Consider the following 17,815-nt stretch of genomic DNA (forward strand, 5'->3'; position numbering starts at 1 on the left):
CCGTCGGGAGGATTTTCACAATTAACCTGAACACAGTCTGGTTCTAACTAAGGTTTACACGCATAATCCAGTCTTTGACATAACCATCTGCTCCATGGGGCTTGTTGGGGGCGGGGCACCGCCTGGGAAGTCAAAAGAAAGCACCAAATATCCCAGCACAGAGCCTTGAAACCACGTCTACTTCCGCTCAGGTCAGTTACGTCGTGCTGTCTGCGCCTGCGGGGAATTGAGCACAACAACAAGGGATAAACCATTTCTGTGTACAGTAGTTAGTCTGTAGAAATACTTCCACTGCTCGCTCTTACGTGTAAGTTTGCAGTACTGGGTTTGTGGGTGTTTTATCTTGCGCTTTTAAGTAACTTAGCCTTTCTTATTTGTGTAAAGACAAACTTGGTTTATAGATGGTAGTGGGATGGGTCGGGCTATGTGCTGGAAACGAAAAAATGTCCAAGGGATGTCTCATGTTTACACATCTATTTATCAAGACAAAGTTAAAGGATCGAGAATACCGGTTTACATTAGATCTATACAAAATTCAACCCATATGATTTCATGTAACTGTTTATTTAGTCAGATCAACGGTTGTATTTTGTTGTAGTCACGATAATTAATCAGCAAATAGACGAAGCCAGTGTCAGTAGCTTGAGCACCAAATCGCCTATTATTTCTTTGTAACTTAAGTCAAATTGAGTTTTCTTATTGTCTTCTCACAGGTCAATGGTCTTGTTATGAGATAAGCTGTCAGCCCGAATGCATCTGTTACATAATCTATCAACTTTGAATGTGTCTGTGCAGCAGTGACCTAAATGTAACAAATATACAACTTCATGTTACACTGACTAGACTAAAAATTATTTACAGTTATATGGATATATGCAAAAGCTCAGCTGCTTTTAGATGGAATCATAGTGTATGTTCAGCAATCTCCTCATGCACATTTTATGTAGTTTCAATAATTACATAATGACCAAGTACAATGACATAAAGTTTAAATAACTGGGGCTGTGGTATTTAAATTATAATTGCTTTTAATGACTGTAACTTAAGCTGTTTTTTTCTTCTTTAGTACAGTCTGACAACTGAAAGTGTGCCAGAGGGCAAAGTTCAGCAAGATTGCACAAGGTGTTTATCTGTTATCACATTTGGACTCATAGGCAGGGCAAAGTGCTCCAGTGACGCTAAAGTAGGACAATTTGATTCTTAAACTAAAGCGATACCATATAAGGAATCATAAACGTTGTATAATAGTTAAGGTCAAAGATATTACAAAGGTTTGCAGATACTTTTACAGTGCTGTAGACTTTGAGGCTTATTTAACAGTAATTGGCACAATCATTGATCTGACATTTTAAACTGTTGGAGTACATGCAGTCCACCAATGATGTAAAAAAAATGAATGTTTAACCTCCAGATGTAATGATGTTAAACAGATTTACATTAATAGGGGAAGAAAAACGATCAATGAGATGCATTTAAGTGAACTATTGTTGTGTGGATGTTTTTCTGTCTGCAGACCAGAATGAATGTGGGTGTGGCACACAGTGAGGTGAACCCAAACACTCGGGTGATGAACAGCCGAGGGATCTGGCTGACCTATGCACTTGGTGTAGGAATACTTCACATTGTGCTCTTGAGCATACCCTTCTTCAGCGTGCCTGTGGTGTGGACTCTAACAAATGTCATACACAATTTTGTAAGTTCAATTCTCCCACTGTCAGAGCTGCTCCCTGCACCAAACCCACAAGCTAGGCTATTCAGGATACAGTCAGATCACTTGCCAAAGCAATGAAGCATTTTGATTTCACAGGGATTTAGATAACATTCTGAATACCACACAGTTGGCTGTTAGCATCTCATGCTAGCTGAAGGTTGCATGCATGTTTAGCCCAACAGCCGGGTGTCTGTTGTCCTGAGCCGTGCTTGTGTGAGCTTGTTAAGAAATGCTCTATTTTGGGGAGGCTGTTCTTGTGACAGCCAGATGCGTGACCTATTATAATGATTTCTCCACACCACATAAGGTCTGTAGACAAAACTGACCTTTCATTGTTACACGGCTGGCCTCAAATAAAGAAACAAAGTGAACATGTGTGATATCATGGAATAGTGCAAGCTCCAAGTGCTTAACAAGGATTGTGTATAGCAGCCAGTACGGAAGGCTATTAACAGTAACGGCTAAGGTCAACTATAGCCTATTGTTTCCCACCACAATACAACAGCAGTGTGCTGATTATGCCTTGGCTGTATCTCAGCATTTTAGTTTATTACTTTTTCCTCTGTAATGAAGGTTTTCCATCTAAAGCTGAATTCCAGTGTTCTGACACAGAGGCATGTAATTAGAAATTAGTGTCATTCCCAAGGTAGCTAACTTAGTTTGCAGTAGGACATCAATCTATGCCAGTTTTCTTTTTTTTGTCCCTTAAATGTGTGTTTATCAAGGCCTTAAGCAGCACAAGCACCTGGCTTGAGCTATTTTGCTTGTGTTGGGACACACAGACAGACTCATATAGCAGCCCAAAGTTGGTGGTTTTTAATCTATAGTTTGTCAGACAGAAGTAAACACCCGGAGACTTTACATACTGTGTTTGCATTCCTCAACCAAATGATCTTTGATAAGTGCTAGGACAGGTTGTTTGTTACTGTTTCTACATTGGGAACATTATTCAAAACATTTGAAAATCAGATGTATTCTGACATTTCAAGATGTTGCAACAGAGCCCCTCTATTTAATCAGTCTGTCAGTACAGTCTTGTTCTTTCCACACTCTAATTACTGCACTTGGCTGTGTTTTTTGTCTCTACAGGGAATGTATGTCTTTATGCATGCCGTGAAAGGCACACCTTTTGAGACCCCTGACCAGGGAAAAGCCAGACTTCTTACTCACTGGGAACAGCTTGACTACGGTGTACAGTTCACCTCATCTAGAAAATTCTTCACAATCTCCCCAATCATTCTGTATGTATTATATCCTATGGTTCTGTCTCAAGATTGATACATATTTTAATCATTGATAAAAGAAAGCAACATTTTACCAAGTCCTTGATCTTTCACACTGAGAACTAGTGCTGGGCGATATGGAAAAAATCACATATCACGATATGGATTATTTTATATCACGATAACTATATATATATCACGATATACCACAATACAGTATTTTTCAGTTATCTGAAAAGTTTGACAGAAATTTCATTGCTCACTTTTCTCCATGAAACTTCAACCTGTTGCGCGTCCATCGTTCAGCACTCATGAGTTAAGTAACGTAAAGCATGTCGCAAACCCGTGTGAGAATCAAAGAACGTAAAGCAGCGTCATCTCGCAAAAACCACAAGACGGAGTTTCTTTGCGAAAAATCTCTTTTTTATTCTTCTTTATTTTCACTTATATAAACTTAGAGTATGCATAGTGACAAGAAAACACTAATACAATCGTCGCAGGCTATTTAATTATATATTTGCTGTAATAATTGATAAAATCAGGTTAGAAACAATAGAAACTATAGAAGAGAAATGGCACAGTAGACACTTATCTATCGTTCCCACGATATGGATCGTCACATCGCCCAGCACTACTGAGAACCAGGAAGTAAATTCCTCCGCAGCATTACAAGTTTTGATTATGGCTACAGTTTTCATTTTCATGGAATAGTCATGGAAACTGAAATGCTACGATTTACAGACTCTCTGTAACAACTCTGCATGTCACAGTTTATATCTTGCAGACAGCTTCTTGTATTAGAACTATTTCTTGATGCATTTTTCAAGTAAAGCGTCTATTCTTTTCCACAGATACTTCCTCGCAAGTTTCTACACTAAATATGACACAACACACTTTGTCATCAACACTGCTTCACTACTGAGTGTCCTGATCCCAAAGCTGCCACAATTACACGGAGTGAGAATTTTTGGTATCAACAAGTATTAAGTTATTGTTAATGCTGTGCCTCTCAGCAACAGAAGCTAATTCCTGTGTAGTGTGTACCGCCGGTGTGTATACTAAGTCATACAGTTTGTGTAAAGGCCACTGTTGTCATTTAGATATTTCAGGTTTAAGACGAAATGTTTTAAAAAAAATAAATAAATAAACAGGAGACATTTGTAGATGACAGGATGCCATATGCATTACTAACTTATGTGAATATTTAATGATGTATTTTTGGCCTGCATCGACCTGGGCTGGCCCAGGCATCCGTGAGGCTTTTGGTTGAGTTTAATTTTTCTTTCCTTTCTTTACCCTCAATTCACAGAGTGACAAAAATTGTATGGGTCTGTTTCTAGTCACAAAGATGTTCCAAATGTATTTTTCAAAGATGTTTACTTTGTAAGGAGAGGAGCCTGTGGCTCACCGTTTCTTGGTACACTCTCATTTTGTAATGGGTGTCAAACATATTCATGGTGAGTGAAGAAAATAATAGTTCTCTTTATTAGCATGATTTTCTTGGTATGTAAAATCATTGCTCATTTGTAGCTCAATCAAAACGGAGCAGGCTTTTTTCATTGTACAGTTTATTTTTTGTGAATGTTATGTCCTGTATCTTAAAGAAAAAATCTTGTATGTAGAAATGAGGCAAATTATTGTTGTCGGGTTTGAAGTGTTTACTGAGGGAGATCTACAATGTCTTTGTGATAAACTTACACTCATGTAGCTGCTGTCCTTAGATTGGGACTTTTTGCTATAATCAAGGCAGCTAGTCCTGCTTTGTTTGGCCATCGCTCATAGTACTTGATATTTGTAGTTCTTAATCTTATTAAAAGTTTGTGCCCTCCAGCTGCTGCATCTCATGGCTATTCATTGTGTGGTTCCCAGTCATTGTGGAATCTCTGGATAGTGATGAAACTTTCTAGTACTTTGCACAAAGGAAAAGTCAAGTAATTTGACCATTCTTCCAGAATTATCAGGGAACTTGGGGTGACTGGATACCTGAGTGGTGAGGGTACTAAACACATAGGAAGAAATGCATTTTCAGTGATTTCTGCTGCTCTCCTTCCCAACATTTCACAACTCTCTCTACTGTAACTGGTAAATAAAGGCAAATATACACACAAAAAAAGGAATATCAGAGAATTTTACAAATATGCAGAGAACACGTTGGAAAACTTATTTTGAAACTCATGTTACAGATATGACCTATTTTATACACTTCAGACAATACAGAATACTCCATAACTTTTGACCTGCAGTGATAGTGCTAAATCAAGGCCTATCAGAAGAGGCATCAACACCCATCAAGCCACTGTTGATGCCTCCGGCCTAACCCTAACCCTAACCCTCTGCCAGTTGCTCCTCCATCTACCTGACACGAAGCCACAGTTGTAGCCTGTAGCGCTGTCTGTTGCTATGGTTGCGCTCCTCTTCAACTCGATTTAAAACTGCAGTGTACTGGGAAATACAGACATCCACTTGTTGCTCATAGACTTAATCATCACTGTATGAGTTTGTCTGGCAAAGGCTTGAATAAAACGTCCAATTCTATGTAAAAGCCCTGTACTCTAGCTTTAAGTTAAAAACAAATCATACTGCAATAGTTACACATAACCGGCAGGTGGCGTCTGTTTCAAAATGCTAGCTGCTATTCCTTTATTTGCCAGTAGAAGGAAACTGCTACATCTCCAAACCATAGGCTGCTTAGGAAAGAACCTGCAATTAGAAACCTCTTTCAACATTGCTTTCCTATCAGGCAAGTGACATAGTATGGTAGGTAGAACTAATATGAACAGTTCCACATCTGCACCCAAAGGCTAAAATTGAAAGAGTTATAATTTTGCATCTCATTTGAAAAAGTACAACAATCCCCTCATTTAGACATTTGCACTGACAGACGCTCTGCTTCCTGATTCTTGCAGTGGCTGTTGCAATACTTCACAAAATTGTAATATTACTCCCAAGCTAGGCTTCACTGTCACTGATTATCTTTACATTTCTTCTAAATAGGGCTGCAACTAAAGATTATTTCCGTTGTTGATTATTTGTAGATTATTGTCTTGATTCAGTCTATTTTTCAGTCTATAAAATGTCCGAAACGTATGAAAAATGCCGATCAGTGTTTGCTAGAGCCCAAGATGACATCCTCAAATGTTTTGTCCACAACCAAAAGCTATTGTTTGCTGTCACAGAAGAAAGAAACCAGAAAATGTTTACATTTTAGAAGCTACTTCACTTTTTACCTAAAAAATTACCCACACCAGTTAATTCATTGTCAAAACAGTTGACAACTGACTGATGAACTCTGGCTGCTCTACGTCCAACGAACCTGTCGGTAACCTTATGGAAAGTCAGCACCAACGTAGGACTCAACTGCAAGAATCATATGATTAAAACTTTATTTTAAATAAATGTTAATGTAAAATATTTATTTTGCACTTCTTGAGATCTTCAGAATTTCTCGTGAATTACCAGTGACAAAACAGACACCACTTCCAGTTATTGTCCACTGTCCTTTTTGTCGTGGTCATCTGAACTGTTAAGATCTTCACACGGCTTGCTCAACACTCCTTTGTACACTTCAAAGCGATGGTTCAGATCTTTCTGTGAATGGATTTTGTACTTCGTCCCTAATGCCCCATCTAAAGATGCTGTCCCATAGAAAACCCTCCCAATCCGGGAGTGCACCAGGGCCATGGCACACATAACACAAGGTTCTCTGGTCACATACAGGTCATACCCAGTGCATATGTACGGCCGAGAACCTACGTCTGAATCAGATACATTTTGAGACATATTTGCTGTAAGTGGGGTAAATCGGCAAGCAGGATAACTGTCAAAACAAAAACATCCGCCACCCTGACTCCGAGCCACAAGGTCGATGCAGACCATGACTGCATGGTGTAGAGGGTGGTCACCTCTGCAGTCGTGGCCCACTGCAACGATTCTTTCCATCTCTGGGTCGACCACAACTGCCCCGACTGCCTCCATCCCCAACTCCTTTCCAGCTTTGGCAGCAGTCAGAGCCGACATCATGTACATGTGCATCGTGGCTTTCTGAGTAGGGGTGAAGAGCTCCCCTCTCAGGGCCACCGTCACCAGTTTGTCCTCATGGAAGGATGTTGGCCAGTGTTGGCTTGCCAGTTCAAACTGGGGCCGGGTCAGGGGGGGACGTGCAGGAACCTTAACCACAAAAGGCTCACCTAGTCCATCAGGTTTAACACCATCTGAGGGCAGCAGAGAGTCGATGCGGACCTCTTTCATGTCTGGTACATCACTGATGAGGCACACGAGCACCTCCAGAGGGTGAGGGCTGCCCTTCTCCTTGCACGCCCGCACCCTCTTTATGTGCTGAAATCCGTTCAGCGGGTAGAGGCTGTTCAGCTCCCTGACAAGTCGAGACGTCTCTTTCTTGTTGACAATGGGTGCAGCAAACGCCTCTATCAGCTCGACGTCTTGTGACTGCTCATCTGACAGTACAGGATAAGCAACCCAGGAGTTGGCATCGCACACTGACCCTTTCCAGCGTTTCATCTGTGGCTCCATTGTTTTGGTGTCCTCCTGTCAGCACATTTGCAGGACAGAGCACATGATGAGAAAACCTTTGAGTTGTCTTGAACACAATCCAGGCCTGGTCTATAATAGAATAGCTTTTGGTCAGAAGACATTTATCCAATTCTTTAACATCGCAAAAAACACAAACAAGCCAGTTAATCTTCAAAGGTAGCAGTGAACTTGTAATAAATCCGAGTTGATTAAGTACTCAGTTCTGGTGGTAAATTTTTCAACCAGGTTGATGTGAAGTCATTAAATGGGCACTCCATCAGTTTTGTGTGCTCTCGTAAGGCCAGTGTTTTACTTTCCACGTCTGCAAGTATGCGACAGTCTGCAAGACATAAATTTTGTCATCCTCCAAGTCTGCGAGAGTCCGCATAGACCCCTCCGCAACCCAAAACTTGTATTTGTACAGCATATGGTACAGGGGTAATAGCACACATGCTCTGTAGTAGTGAGGGTAAGCCGATATTACTTACGCTGCATTCAAGGAATGTGTCTTAAGGGAAGTATAGTTAAGACTTAGATTGATGGACTGCACTAGCGATTAGCATAAAGGCATATTATGTTGGATTTAGTGTCATCTAGTGGTGAGGTTGCAGAATGCAGCCAAATGAACACCCTGCACCTCACCTACTTCTCCCTAAGCACATAGGACAGTATGCAGTGGCTGCTTAAAGCACAAGAAATGTTAGAGAGCCAGTGTCCATTTCATTCGTTCTGACCTATGAAATATTTTGACTTGTAATCCCTTGCATGACTCAAACTCCAAAAGCACTTAAACTGTTTTTTTCCCATAATGCACATCAATCGCTATCACAAGCCACAAGACACTAAACAATTGTTTACACAGGCTGTGCAGTACTACTTCAATATTTATCCCCCACAATAAAAACAAAGGCTTTTACTTATTCAAAAAAGGTAGATGTGTTGACTCAGCAGTGATAATGTTACATGAGAAAAGTTGATGTGGAGGATAAATATTTTAAAATACAGAAAGGCGAAGAGCCTTATTGCATTATTTTCCATTATATTATGAATTGTGAACTAACATTTCCAGCATAAAAGCTTTTGTTAAAAAAAGGCATAAATCAGTGCATAAGAATCCACCAGAATACAGGAAATGAAGTAACTGATGCTCAAAATGACCTGCTGGAGGGAGATACCAACCCATACATCCCCCTGATTATGTAAACCCAATAAGGATAGAATGCATACATAAATTAGAATGTCAGATTTATTTTATGTATGTATCAGCATAACAACAATATATGAAGTCAAAAAAAATCTTATTTCAGTTCTTAAGCTTGAATAATAATTACAACTGACATACAGAAAATAAATGTTTATATATTGTGTGATTGCAGCTTCACAGATGCAAACTAAAATCAAAATAAATCTTTCTTGGCTGATGATCAAAGTAAGAAGTTTAAAGAAGCCAATCTGAGCTCTGGTAATTAGTTCTGGACTTCTTTTGGCATTTATTACATAGATATTTGCTAGACTGCTCCTATTAACTCTTAAAATATTAAAGCAATATATTCACAATTGAAATGATTTCTAGTTACAACCCCAGATGCATTGTCATCCACAGATATTTAGCAAACTGATTCAGGATAGACACATCATTAGTCTGTAGGCTACTCTCACGCATATCAAGTGTTGTTGTGTCAGTGGCAGCGTGGAACCACAAAGTATCTATAAGTCTTCTGTTCATTTTCTCCCTAGCATAAGCTTCGTCTTCATGACTTTGGGCACATGTCGTATGGTCAGTGACACTCTGGTGCCTCGTGTAAGCGTGTCCCCTGGCAGGGCCCCGGCAGCAGACAGGTTCACCACCTTGTCCGTTAGCGTGTCCTGTTCGTATCCCTGAATGCCATGAAGGAGTCGCTGGTACATTTCATCCTGCAGGATAAGAAGACTACGCGGCTTCACCAGCAGGGAGAACAGATACCGGTTCTCCTCTGTCTGCGGTGCGTCGCCCTCCAGGCTGCTGATAGGCGAGTAGAAGTTGAGCAGGGTGTGAGAGCCCAGGCTTATAGTGGTGACAGTAGGGTGATACAGCGGGCCGTCCTCATGGGGCATAATCCCTTCTCCTGGATTATATTCATTCACCAACACATGATTGGCTGTTTTCCCACTGAATGCACCTAGAGAGGAAATTTTCTCACAGTACATGTGGAGCCAGCCAGGGATCTTCTCTGCCAGCATGCCTTTGGGATGTGGTAACCCTCCCCAGTTCTGAAGCCTTCTACCTGACAGCTGTGTCCATTTCGTTTTAGGAGACTTATAGACCTGTTGTAGCAGGTAGGACTCCTCATCTTCAGATATGAAATCTGGGATGTAATACGCTGTTGGTGGGGCATCACTTACGACAAACTGCTTCAAGTCCTCCAAAATGCAAGCTGGGTGTTCCATGCCTCCTTTGGAAAAGTTAACATGAAATACTTATTAAAACCCAAGTCAAGAAAAGCTAAATCTGGCACATCTGGCAGTCAGCTTGAGTTAACAACCACGAAATATCTCACTAAAATATCTAAGATATGTATTAAAATGTCCAGACTATCCAGGAGCGAACTAATAACTGAATATACTGTATGTGCTATCTGCAGCAGGACACCCTCTTCAGCCACAGCAGTCTTCTTACCATGTGATCCCAGGCATTTCGTTGCATGTGCAACAACAATGAAGCCAGGGTCAGATTCAACATTCAAAGGTTAAATAAAATGAAAACTGTTTTAAATATGTAAGATGAATCCATAATGCTGTCTGAAACCCACTTTCAAATTTATAAAACCTTAATTATATTTGCCAAAATGCAAAAAGAAAATTGGGGTTTCACTGCTTTTTTGCACATAGACCACATTAGCCTTGGTTCAGATCAAAAATTACTATATACTGATTAAATCTATCCTGGATTATGCCAAAGAGGCCCAAGAGTCTTTAAAACACAGTTTTTGATTTGAGAAACCTTTCCTCCCTTCGTGAAATTGCAAAAAGGGAGATTGTATATTTTGTGGAAGAAAATCTGGAATTGGTCTAATGTGGTCTGCACAGAACACAAGCAGTAAAATCTCCTTTTTTTTGCATTTTCAATACTAGAACAAAAATTTCACAAATTAAAGACTATAGTATAAAGAGTCTTTAGTCTCTTTAGTATAATCCAGTGCACATTTGGTCAGTCCATTTATAATGCTTTTTGGACTTGATTTCCAGTGTGCTATGCGCAAAAAAAAAACAGGTTATGTCTGAATTTTCACGAACAGATAATAAATGTTTGATAAATCAGAGACTGGAGTTTAAAGGATCTAGCCTTTCTTGCATAACCCTGTCCAGATTTGACCAGTCTATTCTAGCGGTTTGTGAAGTGGATCTTCAGACATGTTAGGGATTTATCTAAAATGCATCACAGTATTTTACGTTATTACAATCTGAGCGACACAAGATTAGTTCTCATTGACTTTTCCCGTAACTGCCGAATCTGAAGCTGACTTCAGCGCCGCAATGTTGCATGATCTGTTGATAGCATTAGCAACTTTTTGCTTATTTACACCTTTATATACATTCTGTGATCACAACACACCCAGTACCGTACATACAGAGCGTCACATAGATTGTATGATGTGTTACAAGTTCACTGACACCTTTAAAGTCGATACAGGTTTGATCTTTTGCAGTTAAAAACAGAAAAATCTCCATACGTAATGGTGCCTTCATGGTTGTAGTACATGGGAACTTCACAGTGGTAAAACGCTTTGATGTAATCCAAATGAATTGCTGTTGGTTAGAAGCATCACCACAGTCAAACTTTAAAATACGGCTTACTAGTGTTGTGTCTTCACATGAAACCCGAAAGTTACCGTTGTCTGAGTTAACGACATCGTTAGTATCGTCTTATTTCAGCAATGCCAAATTTATATGTTGCCTATATATATACAACACCGTCTGTTTCAACAAATGTGTAGGCAACTCTGCGGATTCTCTCAACAATGCAGTACTCTGTTCCAGAGTTACTGTGCACCTTTATTATTAGTACGACATTTATTGGTAAAGCCTGAAGGCAGCACGACTTACAACACGGAAGAAGACTAAATTCTAAATAACTCTAGAAGCACCACCTGGACAGGGCCGCTACCAATAAAGACTTTAAAAAAATTTGATTATAACCAAGAGCAGACACCAAAAAAAATCTGATTTACCTCATGCGACATCAATATTTTGAAGTAAACACCGTTTTGTCAAAATGCACAGTCGCGCGACTCCAAGCGTATATGCCTGTGCAGCTGACTAAAACGTCCGTCAAAAACAAAACCTAGACTTTTTGGACCCATGCTTTATTTTCTAAATGACTATTGAAATAGTGGCTCTGTTCAAGTGTACATGTGAAAGTTTTAATGTGAAGTTGTTAGTCCACCTTTTTGTTAATGTTTTTAAGTTGACTATCTGCACTTAATGAAAGGAAATCACGTTGGCCATGGACGGAATTATTTACATGTGACGCAGACAGACGGCGTTGGAGCAAGAAAGAAAGTCAAGTGATTTCCTTCATAACCTTAAGTGCTCCCAATGTTTTCTGTTACTGGTTCATTGCCGTGACCACTAGTGCCGTCGGTTTAATCATATCCGTGTTGATATTACATGTTGTTTGTTTAAAATTCAAATGGAACTGAGGTGAGATCACCCTGAGTTACTGTACTGTGTAAACTAACAGGCGGAACTTAAGATTCGTGATCATGTTCCATGTAAATGCAAAAATTGTGCACCGGATGCTGCACTGTAGACACACACTGTGTTTCAGACCTCTGTCTGGAAAAGCCTCCTCCTCCAGACTTGTTTTAGGTATTGAGACAAGCTGTGATGACACTGGAGCTGCTGTGCTGGATGAGACGGGTGCAATACTGGGAGAGTCTCTGAATTCACAGAAAGAAGTTCATCTAAGGTAGGTGACGTATAGTAAGGTCATTACTGCTGTTCAGAGTTTTGATTTCACAGATTACTTCTCTCCTGAATGCTTTAGGACTGGTGGCATCATCCCCACAGTGGCTCAACAGCTCCACAGAGAAAACATAGAGCGTGTGGTCCAGGAGGCTTTGGAGAGGAGCAGTGTGGCCCCAGGGCAGCTCTCAGCTGTGGCCACCACTGTGAAGCCGGGCTTGGCCCTGAGCTTGGGTATTGGTCTTGAGTTCAGCCTGAGGTTTGTGAGGCAGCACAACAAGCCGTTCATCCCCATCCACCACATGGAAGCCCACGCACTGACTGTCAGGATGCTTCAGCCTGTTGCCTTCCCCTTCCTGGTGCTGCTTGTTTCCGGTGGCCACTCCCTCCTCGCTGTGGCGCGGGGTGTCGATGACTTTCTGCTTTTGGGTCACACGTTGGATGAAGCTCCAGGGGACACACTGGATAAAGTAACACTAACATTTAGCTTTTGTTGAAGGTGCTGATTTTCAAACTGTGATCATACAAAAACCTAAATAGTTTTTTGTGGATTTACAGGTGGCCAGACGTTTATCCCTCATAAAACACCCACAGTGCTCCACACTGAGTGGAGGACAAGCTATAGAGCTGCTAGCAAAAGATGGTGACAGGACAAGGTTCCCTTTTACAACACCCATGGGACAAACTTATGACTGCTGCTTTTCTTTTGCTGGACTGCGGAATCAAGTTACAATGACGATAATGAAACAAGAGGCTGAGGAAGGTATGAAAACACACAAACAAAAATTAATTGTGAGTGACAGCCGTGTGTTACATTTACCAGTGATGCACATCTATCAATAAATTTGATTGTCCCTTGAATGTCCCTCTGCAGGTGTAAAACAGGGGACACTGCTGACATGTGTGAATGACATTGCAGCTGCCACACAGCACACCGTTGCCTCTCATCTTGCAAAGCGAACGCATCGGGCCATCTTGTTCTGTAAAGCAAAAGGTCTGCTGCCATCAAGCAGTCCCACATTGGTGAGTGCTTTTCTTCACTTGGTGTTTTATTTAAAAAATGGAACTAAGATTGCTGCAGTGTTTATATTGGCTTATAACACCTATATTACAACAGGAGCCTAAAAATGATTTCAGAGTGCTTGTATGTAAATGGAACCCTTGTAGCAACCATCCATCCATCCATCCATTATCTATACACCACTTAATCCTGATTAGGGTTGCTGGGGGCTGGAGTCTATCCCAGCTGACTTAGGGTAAAGGCAGGGGACACCCTGGACAGGTCTCAAGTCTATCACAGGACTACATATAAAGACAAACAATCACACTCACATTCACACCTATGGACAATTTAAAATTACCAGTTAACGTGAGCATGTATTTGGACTTTTGGAGGAAGCCGGAGAAACCTACGCATGCACAGGGAGAATATGCAAACTCCATGCAGAAAGATCCCAGGCCCAGGCCAAGACATGAACTGCAAGGCTGCAAGGCTACATGGCAACAGTGCTAACCACTGATCCACTGTGCAACCCCTTGTTGCAACCAATAATTTAGTAGTTTACTGATAATGTAGTTGCCTTGGATATGTAATGCAGTTTAAAAATAACTGATCAAAAATGTAATAAAACTCAATAATGTAGTTACTTAACCACTGCATAGAACATAAAATGTTCAAAATTATATCAGTTTGATATTGAAAGTAAAGTAATAACCCTTTATCACTGGGTGGAACAAGCATGTGTCGCTGTTTATGTTTGTCAGGTGTCATGTAGTGTGTATGTAGGTGTTACAAATGCTTATGTAAACCCCCTTCAAAAGAAGAGATACTAAAAGTTATTTAGTTGGATTGTGGTGGATTTCATGAGGCAGTGTTCAGGTGGAAATCTGTGGTATAGAGAATGCAGAGGAAGATTTGGGGAACAGTTACCTGAGTCCAGTGCTGCTCAGAAGCTTATCTGGAATTCAGAATCCTTATTACGTAATGGTCTAGCAAGGAGGTAATCCATCACCCACAACGTCCCAGGCCAGGATGCTGTTGCATGTCCCTGAGTTTCTGCCCAAGTCTGCATGTGGCTGTAGCTCTTTCATTCCAAACCGTGTTTATAAAATTTGTATTGTACTTAAACACAAAATTTAGATCTCTAGAATTGAAATGAATATAGTTTTACAATACCTGTCAAAAGCTCTACAGTAGTTATTAATTTTAAGATTACAAAACAAAAAACAACCCACCTGAAAGACGTCGGATACTAGTCGGAACATTTTATTACATTATTGGGATTTAATACATTTATGATCAGGTAAGTGCAAATTTCATTAAATTTTGAGTACATTTTTACACCAAGCTTTAGCAACACAAACATAAATCAATTGTAGATCAACTTCTTAAATGATAAGGCTGTCAGAAGTTCCTCTCATTGTGAACAATAATTAGGCTCTGAATATTTACTAGTATACCAAACGTGTTGATCCACAGCTGAAAATAATCCTTAACAAATTCACTCTTGTGAGAAAAACTACAGTACCCAGCTGTTTTAGAATACTACTAAACCTTGTATTATGATGTTGCAAGAGAAGACACACTGACACATTGTTGCCTTTAGTCTTTTCATGGAATGTGTTGACAGCAAGAACAACATAGGATAACACCTCTCTCATAAATGAACATAATGGATATATATGTAGATTTGAAGAATTCCTCAGTAACTCTCCTTTTCTAGGTGGTGTCTGGAGGAGTTGCAAGCAATCAGTATATTCGGAAGGCTTTGATGATTATCACTGAGATGACAGGACTACACCTTCTCTGTCCTCCAGCCAAATTCTGCACCGACAACGGAGTGATGATTGCATGGTATGTATACAGTAATGTCAGTGAATCAGATCTCATTTAATATACACTGCCCGTCCAACAAAAAAGTTGCACACTCTAATGTTTTGTTGGACCACCTTTAGCTCTGAAAACGACACACATTCGCCGTGACATTGTTTCAATAAGCCTCTGCAATGTCACAGCATTTATTTCTGTCCAGAGTTGCATTAATTTTCTATGAAGACCTTGTATTGATGATGGGAGAGTCGGACCACTGCACTAAGTCTTCTCCAGCACATCCCAAAGATTCTCAGTAGGGCTGAGGTCTGGACTCTGTGGAGGTCAATCCATGTATGAAAATGATGTCGCATGCTCCCTGATCCTCTCATTCACAATGTGAGCCCCATGAATCCTGACATCTTCATCTTGGAACATGCCCATGCCATTAGGGAAGAATGCATCACTTCATTTGCCTCTTTTCTCTACCCCGATGGACCCATCACTTTGGAACAGGGTAAATCTGGACTCATCAGACCTCATGACTTTCTTTCATTGCTCCAGAGTCCAATCTTTATGCTCCCTAGCAAACTGAAGCCTTTTTATTCTGATTAGCCTCACTGATGAGTGGTTTTCTTTCTTTTCCAATACCTTGAGTTTGCTCTTACTTTCACTATTAAACATACCTGTGAGTTCTACTGTTGATTTCCTACAATCCTCTCAGAGTTTGTTCCAACCACATTTGTTCTTCGAAGATGATGGTTCACCACTATGCTTCAGGTTTTAACAATGCGTTGGATGGTTCTTAACCTGATTTTGGTAGTTTCAGCATCTCCTTAGTTGTTTTCTTTGCTTGAAGCAGCCCAATAATTTGACCCTTCTGAAACAGATTAACATCCTTTCCATGACCACAAGATATGTCTTCCGATATTTGTTGTTTAAGAAATAAGAAACTCCTCACTGCATCAGCTAGGGTTAAATAAGTTGTTGTCTGCTGAAACATATTCATCACTGCAGTAATTGTCCAATGGAAGGCTCCTACCTATTTGTTTAGTTAAATGCAAGTGGCGACTTTTTTTTTTGAACAGGCAGTGTATGATCACTGCTCATTTGAGACAAACTTCTTTTTTAAACCAGGAACGGTTTAGAGCGTCTGAGAGAAGGGAAGGGGATACTGCCTCCAAATGTGGATGTCTGCTACGAGCCAAAGTAAGTCAATGCTGAATAAAACAACACAGCACAATAAAACAATTTTCACTTAATGTTGAGCTACAAAACAAACATATTCATGCATTTTGAGCTATACTGCTGATTAAAAGCCATATATGTTGTATTGCAGGGCACCATTAGGTGTTGACATCTCAGCAGAGGTGAAAGCTGCAGCAATCAGGTTGCCATCAGTCAGGATGAAGATCCCCAACTGACAGACCACTGGTTGTGTTCTGTAAAACAGTGTTTTGTCTTTGATAGTTTTTGTACAACATGTAAAAAAGCTTCATGCATATATTTATTAATAAATATTTTTAAATCGCTACAGAATTTTAGATATTTAATCAAGAATTTTTCTCACCACACAATGAGTGATTGGCGTACGTTTGTCCTTCTGTTTGTCTGTGTGCAACATTACTCAAAAACGGAATAATGGATTTGGATGAAATTTTCAGGGAAGGTCAAAAATGACACAAGGACCAACTGATTAGATGTTGGCAGTGATGCGGCTTATATTCTGGATCCACTGATTTGTTACAGATTGCTGTACCATTGCGAGATAGCAGCACGGCGTCACTGTAGCAATGACAAGTGAACACTACATCAGCTGCCTGCTGACGATCACATGATTGTGATCCTACTGCAAATCGACTGCTGCGGACTTATTAGGACTTAGAACTGAGCAGCCTTGGCGGAGTACTGTGCTCTCTGAGTGCTTTTCTTGTTTATTTAGTTTAAGAGGTAGGAACACTTTCTCAACCCATAAAGGAACACTTAATCCTTCATTTTATCACAAACATTTAAAAACATCATTAGGATGCATTTAAAGATGTGGTTTTCACTGGAAAGGATACATATAAAAATGGTAATCTGCAAAGTAACTAGCTATTAAAGCTCTCAAATGTAGTGGACTAAACACTACAATATTAACATCTGTGATAAAGAGGAGTAAAAGTACAAAATAGCATTACAAATATACTTAAGTAAAATGCAAGTCCCTGAAATTTGTGCTGAGGTATAGGACTTAAGTAAAAGTTTCATTCCACTTCTGTAAATTATGGGTGTCAGCAGTTTCACACTGATGTGATGTGCTGGGGGAAGAAAAATCATAAGGTGAATAAATACTTATCTAACATGTTCCTTGGGTAGCATTACAAGAATTTAAAGGAAATGACATTTATGTGAAACGTGATGTAATAATGTTTGGGTAGTAAAAGGTTGACTGGTTCACAGAGATGCTACCTGGTGTGAACATTTAAACAGAAGTCTTACAGAAGTGACAATTCCAGGTTGTGGTTCTTACCTCAGATTCTTTAACACAATTCATACAGTATTTGCTCCCCACCCCCAACACAGATACACTCCACTCACTTCTCCCAGGCACACAAG

The 17,815-nt window shown here is 40.1% G+C and overlaps 4 protein-coding genes across 5 annotated transcripts; 2 read left to right on the top strand and 2 right to left on the bottom strand.

Annotated features, from left to right (window-relative positions):
• The first annotated feature begins 46 nt into the window (after nucleotides 1-46).
• On the top strand, nucleotides 47-4,764 carry ormdl1 (ORMDL sphingolipid biosynthesis regulator 1). Of its 2 annotated transcripts, none has more exons than XM_023262333.3 (4): nucleotides 47-191; nucleotides 1,514-1,693; nucleotides 2,801-2,952; nucleotides 3,786-4,764. In XM_023262333.3, exons 2-4 carry the CDS (start codon nucleotides 1,520-1,522, stop codon nucleotides 3,919-3,921), a joined length of 462 nt encoding a protein of 153 aa, XP_023118101.1. In that variant the 5' UTR covers nucleotides 47-191; nucleotides 1,514-1,519; the 3' UTR covers nucleotides 3,922-4,764. The 2 variants fall into 2 exon arrangements, with proteins under 2 accessions (XP_023118101.1, XP_023118100.1); XM_023262332.3 differs by having other exon boundaries at nucleotides 168-307.
• A 1,536-nt stretch (nucleotides 4,765-6,300) lies between these two features.
• adat3 (adenosine deaminase tRNA specific 3) lies at nucleotides 6,301-11,812 on the bottom strand. The gene is made up of 2 exons (XM_023262337.3): nucleotides 11,673-11,812; nucleotides 6,301-7,479 (listed from the first exon to the last, which is right to left on the bottom strand). Exons 1-2 carry the CDS (start codon nucleotides 11,682-11,684, stop codon nucleotides 6,418-6,420), a joined length of 1,074 nt encoding a protein of 357 aa, XP_023118105.1. The 5' UTR covers nucleotides 11,685-11,812; the 3' UTR covers nucleotides 6,301-6,417.
• Nucleotides 8,693-11,764, bottom strand: alkbh6 (alkB homolog 6). The gene is made up of 2 exons (XM_023262339.3): nucleotides 11,673-11,764; nucleotides 8,693-9,896 (listed from the first exon to the last, which is right to left on the bottom strand). The coding sequence occupies exon 2, from the start codon at nucleotides 9,889-9,891 to the stop codon at nucleotides 9,187-9,189; it is 705 nt and encodes a 234-aa protein (XP_023118107.2). The 5' UTR covers nucleotides 9,892-9,896; nucleotides 11,673-11,764; the 3' UTR covers nucleotides 8,693-9,186.
• Nucleotides 11,813-11,973: 161 nt separating the features above from the next.
• On the top strand, nucleotides 11,974-16,756 carry osgepl1 (O-sialoglycoprotein endopeptidase-like 1). Its single transcript, XM_023262345.3, has 7 exons — nucleotides 11,974-12,412; nucleotides 12,491-12,878; nucleotides 12,967-13,171; nucleotides 13,283-13,431; nucleotides 15,132-15,262; nucleotides 16,355-16,426; nucleotides 16,557-16,756. The coding sequence occupies exons 1-7, from the start codon at nucleotides 12,207-12,209 to the stop codon at nucleotides 16,639-16,641; spliced, it is 1,236 nt and encodes a 411-aa protein (XP_023118113.2). The 5' UTR covers nucleotides 11,974-12,206; the 3' UTR covers nucleotides 16,642-16,756.
• The last annotated feature ends 1,059 nt before the right edge of the window (nucleotides 16,757-17,815 follow it).

This window comes from Amphiprion ocellaris, chromosome 11 (genome assembly GCF_022539595.1).
Source record: "Amphiprion ocellaris isolate individual 3 ecotype Okinawa chromosome 11, ASM2253959v1, whole genome shotgun sequence".
Classification (NCBI taxonomy): domain Eukaryota; kingdom Metazoa; phylum Chordata; class Actinopteri; family Pomacentridae; genus Amphiprion; species Amphiprion ocellaris.

Excerpts from the sequence above, each read along its gene's own strand:
- ormdl1 (XM_023262333.3), top strand. The coding sequence starts at position 1,520 with ATGAATGTGGGTGTGGCACACAGTGAGGTGAACCCAAACACTCGGGTG. Across the intron at positions 1,694-2,800 it reads CAAATGTCATACACAATTTT|GGAATGTATGTCTTTATGCA; the intron begins GTAAGTTCAATT and ends TTGTCTCTACAG. Across the intron at positions 2,953-3,785 it reads ACAATCTCCCCAATCATTCT|ATACTTCCTCGCAAGTTTCT; the intron begins GTATGTATTATA and ends TCTTTTCCACAG.
- alkbh6 (XM_023262339.3), bottom strand. The coding sequence starts at position 9,891 with ATGGAACACCCAGCTTGCATTTTGGAGGACTTGAAGCAGTTTGTCGTA.
- osgepl1 (XM_023262345.3), top strand. The coding sequence starts at position 12,207 with ATGTTCCATGTAAATGCAAAAATTGTGCACCGGATGCTGCACTGTAGA. Across the intron at positions 13,432-15,131 it reads CATCAAGCAGTCCCACATTG|GTGGTGTCTGGAGGAGTTGC; the intron begins GTGAGTGCTTTT and ends CTCCTTTTCTAG. Across the intron at positions 15,263-16,354 it reads AACGGAGTGATGATTGCATG|GAACGGTTTAGAGCGTCTGA; the intron begins GTATGTATACAG and ends TTTTTAAACCAG.